Source organism: Lactuca virosa, chromosome 7 (assembly GCF_052849685.1).
Source record: "Lactuca virosa cultivar CGN04683 chromosome 7, Lactuca_virosa_CGN04683_v6, whole genome shotgun sequence".
NCBI classification, from domain to species: domain Eukaryota; kingdom Viridiplantae; phylum Streptophyta; class Magnoliopsida; order Asterales; family Asteraceae; genus Lactuca; species Lactuca virosa.
The window spans coordinates 110,942,201-110,951,306 of NC_136432.1; the positions used below are offsets into that span (position 1 = coordinate 110,942,201).

The 9,106-nt window shown below is 34.4% G+C and overlaps 1 protein-coding gene across 1 annotated transcript; it reads right to left on the reverse strand.

The window, feature by feature from the left end:
* Nucleotides 1-771: 771 nt before the first annotated feature.
* Nucleotides 772-3,524, reverse strand: LOC145127044 (uncharacterized). Its single transcript, XM_079062296.1, has 5 exons — nt 2,891-3,524; nt 1,750-2,839; nt 1,592-1,691; nt 888-1,511; nt 772-798 (listed from the first exon to the last, which is right to left on the reverse strand). Exons 1-5 carry the CDS (start codon nt 3,522-3,524, stop codon nt 772-774), a joined length of 2,475 nt encoding a protein of 824 aa, XP_078918422.1.
* Nucleotides 3,525-9,106: the final 5,582 nt, after the last annotated feature.

Consider the following 9,106-nt stretch of genomic DNA (forward strand, 5'->3'; position numbering starts at 1 on the left):
TGTACTAGTTGTATTTAGTTAATGCCAGAAATTAAAACAAGTTAGTATTGGTTACTTATGGTCATGTATCATTTATTATGTGTGTCAAAATATTATGAATTGGCTTTAAGAAGAAACAAATATTGTGTGTGTAGGTACGATTTAGTTACGATTACAGCTATTATATGTGTCTATATGTAAATATAGACACATATGTAATGTTTATTCTGGTTGTACTATTGTATTTGGAAGACTCTTAAATTTGACCATAATTATCTTTGATATCATTTGGCAGAATTAAAAATGAACAAAAAGTTCAATCATGACATTTTACAAAAGTACATTGCTTATTTTGTAAAGCTAGAAACAATTTCTGAAGAAAACAAAAACAACTAAAAATAATAAAAACAAAAACAAATAACAATATAATTGTGTTGAATAAGAGCTATAAGAAAGGACCAAATTGCCCTTTTTGTCATCTATTCTTTTAATTGCACCAGATCAGACACCATTAAAAATGAAAAGAATAAAACTTATTTTAAAAGAATAGTATGATAAATAACTGAAAAGAATACAATTTTGTCTAACATTGCATAACGAAAGTACATTACTATAACATGCAGTTTATGTTATAACATGTCATCCACCATTACAGTAAAAAACTGAAAAAAAAAATAACTTTGAGTTATAACAATATTACACCAGAATAGTTTGATGGTATAATATGGTAAAAAAAAATATTAAGGAATGTACATCGTCATTTTTTGTCATTTTCTTATTCTCCACGTAACTCTAGGATGAAGGTTTGGCCTTTCCCTTCTACAAACAAAAATAAAGATCATTAAATGTTAAAAGAAGGAAAAATATTATCGCTACAAATGTAATTCATGACATTAAGAAACACATACCGTACGTATAACAATACCATGATAATCAGTACGAAAATAATCATTTTCCTTCTGCAACTCAAGTGTGTCTACACGTGGCAATATATTATTATTCTGAGGAACTACAGTACTAAATTCTTCATCTACATCTTCATATGTATCTCTGTAATTTTTGGGAGGTGTATTGAACACAATAGACATTTTTTGATCGAGTGGGTCTGTGACATAAAATACTTGTTGTGCTTGTGAGGCCAATATGAAGGGATCACCTTTATGGCCTAATCTTTTTAGTTCAACTAGTGTGTACCCCAATTTATCCCTTTTAACCCCATTTCTATTGTCAACCCAGTCACACATGAAAATTGGAATTCGTTTAAAATGATAATCTAGTACCCATATCTCTTGTAAAACACCATAGTAAGTGTTTTTGGCATATGTTACAACTTCTTTACTGATGTGTGTGTCAGTTGCAACGACACTAACCCCACTGTTTTGGTAAACTTTACCTTCACGAGCTTTTGTACGAAAAGTATATCCATTGATAGCATATACATCGTATTTAATAATGTTCTTATTGGGTCCATGTGAAATCCATCTCATTGTCTCTGTTATACTTTCTCTACAGCCCCCTAACTCTCTCTCTACCTGAATTGTAATTAGATAATGAATTTAAGATATAAAGAAATACATAACAAAAAAACACAACATATATGAAATGAATATACCTCCTTTCGTAACCAATGACCAAATGTATTATTATGCTCTTGTTGTAGTTGTGCCTTTCGTTTAGTAGGGTGTTGATGTTGCAAAAAATCCATGTGTCGTCTGTCAATACGTTAATGTTAATATTATAACAAAAAAACATATATGTAAAAAAACTTACTTGATATACGGGAGTACTTCAGATGTATTTTGCAATACAAAGAAATGTGCTTTTCTGAATAGTTCTACGGACACTTCTACCGATTTAGCAGCTGATAGAGGAGTACCGTCTGTAATAGAACTACTATCTACACCTATCCGAATTCCACATGTGTTATGATTGTCAGGGGGAATACCAACAGTATCCATCTTTTTGAGGAATTCACTAAAAAACTCAATCGTCTCTTCTGCAACATTTTCTTCTGCAATGCATCCTTCTGGTCTATTTTTGTTTCGCACGTGCCCCTTAATAACCTTCATAAACCTTTCGAACGGGTACATCCATCTAAAGAATATTGGATCGCATAATTTTACTTCCCTAGTTAGATGAACGGTTAAATGAATCATCACATCAAAAAATGATGGTGGAAAGTGTTTCTCAAGAAGGCATAAGGTTACACATAATTCCTCTTGCAACTTATCGAGCTCATCCAGTATGATTTCTTTGCTACATATTGATTTGAAAAAGAAACAAAACCTTGTAATAGCAACTCTGGTGGGTGGATGCATAATAGATCGAATTGCTATGGACAAAAATTGTTGCATGAGCATGTGATAGTCATGTGATTTTAGTCCGATCAACTTCCTATCCTTCAGACTCACCAAACTAGAAAAATTATAACAATACCCTTGAGGAATCCTTAAGTTGTATAAAGTCTCACAGAATTTGTCTTTTTCCTCTTTTGTCAATGTACAACCTGCTGCGGGAAGTGTTGTGTTGTTCCCTTCTATTTTAGGATGCAGCTCTGGTTTTAAAGCATAATGAACCAAATCCAATCGAGCTTTATAACCATCTTTCGTCTTCTCGGGAACGTTCAACACAGTTCCAGTTAAACTCTCGCCCACGTTCTTTTCGACATGCATAAAATCTATACAATGTGGAATCAAATTGTCGCGCCAATACCTTAGCTGTCTATACCATATATTGAATTTCTTCCAGTATGTATTATTTTGTTGGCCCACATCTGAAGTACCCACTTTCAGTGATTTTCTCTTTTTTTTATCTTCCCACCTCTTCCACTTGTAGATTGTTGGGTTTCTGCCTCCTTGCCCTTAGACACCTTTCCCCATTTATTAATTATAAATTTCACCCTGTTATATACTTCCTCCCCATTCATAGGGTCTGGAGAGGGTGAGAACTCTTGTTGTCCATTGAATGCCTTTTTGTCTTCTGAACGGGTGATCATACGGTAGAAATCGTCTATGACCAGCATAACTCTGCTTTTTCGATTCAGGGAGTCTAATGCAGTGTGTTTCTTCGCCACACACAACACAACCTTGAAATCCGTTGTATGGACAACCACTTAATGTACCTAGATCAGGATAATCATTAATAGTCCACAACACTACTGCACGTAGTTTAAACTGCTCTTTTGCATATGCATCGTATGTTTCAACTCCAATATCAAATAATAATTGCAGATCATCAATAAAAGGTGCTAGGAACACATCAATATCGTTTCCTGGTGTTCCCGAAATCAATAACGAAAGCATGATGAACTTTCTCTTCATACACAACCATGATGGAAGGTTGTAAATGACATTTAAAATAGGCCATACACTATGACTCCTATTTCCTCTATTCACATCGACCCCGTCAGCCGAAATGCCTAGCCGCAAATTTCTTGGCTCGCTAGCAAAGTTAGGATATTTGTCATCAATGGCAGCCCATACTGGTGAATCAGCTGGGTGACTTAAAACACAATAATATCCACCTTTCTGTCTGTTGCGTGCCATGTTAAATCTTTTGCAGTAGTCTTAGACTGAAAAAGTCGTTTCAAGCGCGGAATAATTGGAAAGTACCACAAAACTTTTGCAGGAATATTTTTGTAAATTTTATTTTTTTTGTTCATCGGCCTTCCATCTTGATTTACCACAAGTAGGACATGCTTCCATGTTTGTGTATTCGTTTCTGTAAAGTATACAGTTGTTGACACATGCATGTATCTTAGTATACCCTGAACCCATTGCCTTGAACGCTTTTTGGCCTCGTATGTACTACTGTACATTTCGTTACCTTCTGGTAACATATTTTTGATCAAAACCAATAATTCTGTAAAGCACTTATCTGATACTCCATACTTACTCTTTAAGTTGAGTAGTTGTATGACTGCAGATAATTTTGTGAAATTAGGACACCCTCCATATAGGGGCTTCTCGGCATCTTCAATCAGTTCTCTAAACTTCTCACGGTTCCCAATAAAATTTTCTTCTACAGCTTCCACTATCTCTACTGTTTCTGCAGCATCTGTTGGCATTTCTGTGTTCATGATCGTCGAATCAACAACGTATGACGTGTCCATGTCAAAATTATGTTCATATATATAATTTATGGGTGGTTCCTCTTTTTCTCCATGCTTATTCCAATTCATGTATGTTTGATTAATTTCATTCATGAATCGGTGATCATCTACCACATCCACCGAATGAGATATGTGGTTTACACATTTGACACATGGACATGGAATTCTTATCTTTTTTTTGGTATCTACAGCATCCATATTTTTAGAACTCTTGTAATTATGTACTGCATATTTCAAAAATTCTGCAACACCCTTTACATACGTTTCTGACGTTCTGTATGCTCTCATCCAAGACTTATCCATATTCAGTTTATAACAGCATCAACAATCAATATATGTTTCCTGTTCATTGAAGCATTTTAACAAACAGTTGGTGTGCATAAACGAAAAAGATCACATTACAATTAAATCCAATAACTGGAAACCAAATACTTGTTAATTGAAGAATATATGATGAAACATGACCAAACGAAATAGCAAAGATTAATATTTTGAAGGTAATTGTTTTTTATGTCCCTGTATAAATTAAGGTAGTATGTGTACCTGTATGAATTTCAAGATGTAGTATCAATTCGTGGTTGAAGTATAAACGTAGTTGCAATGCGTTTGTAGTAAGCAGAGAATGATTCGATGGGAATGCATATAGTCTAAAAATTCATATCTACGCAATAGGTGTGGATGATCAATGATATATCGAGAAAAAACAAAAAAAAAAGAGAAAAAAATTGTTCCTAAGGGGGTTCGAACCCATGACATTCCAAAATATACCTTTAACTACATTTACACTTACCAACTGGGGTGTCTGACTGTTTGTAAGTTATTAGTTTACGAAAAACACATAACAATAAACTAAAAGAGAAACATTTGCCGAAAATACCCCTGCTTCCTCTAGAACTGATCTAAGATAACCACATTTACCATCAATCATACTTTCCTCATTTGAGACAATATACTTAATTGTGGTTGCACAGTGTTTTTAATTACCCTTCACAATTGGAAATAAAAACAAATGACAAAAATACCCCTGATTCTTCTCACACTCTTATTGTTTAATTGTAGTTATGCACATCATATATGTATCCAAGATAAACTTATTTTTTTTCTATCAATACTATGATGATGCATACCCTTAGATGATTTTCCCTTTTTTTTATTCATTATATAGACTGAATGACCATTATACCCTTATATCTCAAACACAGTTTCAATGGGAAATTATAACATTTTCTTTGTTTTATGATAAAAACAATTAATTGACGGATATACCCCTGCTTTAGCATAATCTCCATATGTTGATAACAAACATGTGACAAACTAAATAATCTATCCAATAACTTACATCTAAAGTGGAAATAAGTTGAAAAGTACATTGCTTTGTTTACAAAACAATGCAGCAAAACAGGGACAATACTTATTCAGTTATAAGTATGAAACACAATATAAATAACAACATAAAATTATAATTATAATTACTTCCCATTTTACCCCTAAGACAGTTATATTCAAAACAACATCATATTGCTTACAAAAAAGAGTTTCATATGTACTCTGTATTAAACATAAAATGGAGTACAACATAGGTCCCCTACACTATATTTGTCCATGCTATCACATTCTCCTTCGCCATGTCCATTGCATCTTCCATTTTTTCTCTTGGAATGGTCATGTTTAGCATATGCCTGATGTATGCTATTCCATCATCAACTGTTGCCATTGGGTGTTCTGTTACAAACAGATGAATAAGCTTCTCAACCCTTTTGGATGGTGAGTTTATCAAAAAGTAGGAGAAATTGGTTGGAACAAATACATGCCTATGTTCAACATATAGATGTTCAATCTCTCGGAATTGGCTTGCCCTAACGATCATCTTGAAAGTTCCCAAACAAACATCATTCAGAATTGGAATCATTGTCAACCCACAGTTTTCTTCGGTTGGCATATGATACCAGTTACCCATAGTTGTATACCCCAAGCTTTTCGAAGAATGACCAAGCATCTCCATGTTCAGCAAATCGATGTTGACATATGAAATAAAGTTAACTTTTGCCGTTTGATACGACTTACCTGGATAGTCTGTAAAAAACCCGCCATGTACAACTCTAATGGTGAATCTCTTATCGTTTGCTTTCCCGTACTCTACTAATGGTGTGTTTGTCGGTGGTTCACTGCTTACACTCCAGAGTTGGAACCTCGGATTTGTCTATGGATCAGCATTCATCTTTGTTTCCATTGATCGCTGGAGTTGTTTTCACAGAGGAGGAGCAAATAATAGAAGCTATCGTATGTTGGTAATGAAGATGTAAGAATGACGATTCTGATATAAGGGGAGGCTTTAAATGGATCGTCATTCGGAGCTGAAGGGACATCGATGCAGGCCATCACTTCCGATTAATAGCAGGCTACAGGGGAGGTGCAATTTGAACGACGGTTGTGATAATGATTATCGATATTGTGTTATACATTAATATATTATTTACATTAATATATATAATATTAAATAAGTGTAACATCCATACTTTCTATGTTTTTATTATTACCATACAAAATATAAATTTAAATATAAATTAATTATAAATATATAAAATCATTTTTTAAATTAATATGGGTATGGTTTCCAGGTGTTGGTAATGGTTTGGGACCAAATTGGGTTTCTAATATGGGTATGGGTTGAAGGTGGTCGGGTGTTGGTAATTGTTGACCATCATTAGGTCATGTAGGGGTGTTGGTAATGGTTTGGGACCAAATTGGGTTTCTAATACGGGTATGGGTTGAAGGTGGTCGGGTGTTGGTAATGGTTGACCATCATTAGGTCATGTAGGGGTGTTGGTAATGGTTTGGGACCAAATTGGGTTTCTAATACGGGTATGGGTTGAAGGTGGTCGGGTGTTGGTACGGGTTGACCATCATTAGGTCATGTAGGGTGTTGGTAATGGTTTGGGACCAAATTGGGTTTCTAATACGGGTATGGGTTGAAGGTGTCTGGGTGTTGGTACGGGTTGACCATCATTAGGTCATGTAGGGGTGTTGGTAATGGTTTGGGACCAAATTGGGTTTCTAATACGGGTATGGGTTGAAGGTGGTCGGGTGTTGGTATGGGTTGACCCTCATTAGGTCATGTAGGGGTGTTGGTAATGGTTTGGGACCAAATTGGGTTTCTAATATGGGTATGGGTTGAAGGTGGTCGGGTGTTGGTTATGGTTGATCATCATTAGGTCATGTAGGGGTGTTGGTAATGGTTTGGGACCAAATTGGGTTTCTAATACGGGTATGGGTTGAAGGTGGTCGGGTGTTGGTACGGGTTGACCATCATTAGGTCATGTAGGGGTGTTGGTAATGGTTTGGGACCAAATTGGGTTTCTAATATGGGTACGGGTTTAGGACCGAAATGGGTTTATAGTAGGTGTATGGATTTTCTTTTTCTAACTTAATATAAAATAAAATAAAAAATCTTAACAAAGTGTTCACACGGAAAAATTAGTAAGCTGACTAGACCTTTATCTTATTTTCGTTTTATTATACTATTATCCCATTGCATATACATAATTAAATGTTAAATATTTTTTATTTCCAATAGTGATATAGTTGTATCCTATCGTAAAATTGTTAATTTACAAGGACCAAAGTTGTAACATTTCTATTTATATCTAATAACTCGTAATAATATTTCAAAAGCCAGAACATGTTTCCAAACCACGATTTATGCTTCTCATCGTGTGAGTTCACTATCAGATCAAAATTTGGAAAAAATTTGAATTCATCAATCAAAATTAAGCAAATATAATGGGAGGCAAAAAAAATTTCCATTTTGTTTTGGGCTCCAAATCAACGCAGGAAGTATTCATCTATCTCACCGCCAAAACTATGAAGATCAATCCATCAGATGAAGGAAAATCCGGTAAATTTGGTAACCACCCTTAAATTAGGGTGTACTAACAATGTATTATTTTAAAAGACTTTGATTTTTTCAACCATTATGTGGTTTTTCTCTAGGTTATATCGATCCCAGTTGGATTATATTTCAGTTCATCATTCGACAACATTCATCACGCATTTCTACTGTAAGTATATTCTCTGTATATTGTGTCAATGTTATTGATTGTATTGATTAGGGGATTATACATAAAACATAATTTTTTTGATTCTGCGTATTACTGTGCTTGTTACACACCAACTGTTCGATGAAATGTGTATGTGAAATTTTGTATGTAATATAAGTTAGTCATACTTTTTATTAAACATACAAATAATCAAACTTAATTCATATGTTTCATGTCAACAGAAGAATCATGGAGGTGAACAAGGAACAACATGAGGATATGCCTGACTATGATATGGAATTTGAGCAAGATGATGGAACACAATTTTATGAATCGGACACAGAAGATGGTGAAAATAATGACATTGAATACAATAGCCATTCAGATTCGGAAGAAGAAATGCAAAGCAAAGTTCCTACAAGGTCACCTAGGAAGAGGGGACTGACTCGATTGCCAAAGCTGAAGACTAAGTATGTCAATTCTGGTGGTAGAAAAAAACGTGTGAAGTTTGATGAATTCGGTAAGTTTACAGGGAAGAATAATGCAGTGTTCGTTAGTTATTTGGGAGATCTTGTCCGCGAGAAGGTGGGATTAAGTGCTCTTTGCTGGAAGAAAGTAAAACCGGAAGTGAAGGACAAACTTTGGGAAGAGATTATAGTAAATATTTTTTTCACTTTTTTTAACTGCATCTCATATTTTATTTACAAATCATGTATTAAATACTAACAAATCATTATTGTTTCATTTTAGCGCTATTTTAAAGTTGATGAAACTGGAAAAAGATTTGTGATGAATAGGCTTGGTATCCTTCTACGAAACTTCAGAAGGAAATTGTATGCAGCTTACATCAAGCCACATCTAGGGAATTCCAAAAAGCTTGGAGAAATCCTTGTTCGATATGGGGCAATAATTACTGAAAAAGATGATTGGAACAAATTTGTGACATATACGCAATCTGAGGAGTTTAATGTTACAACTT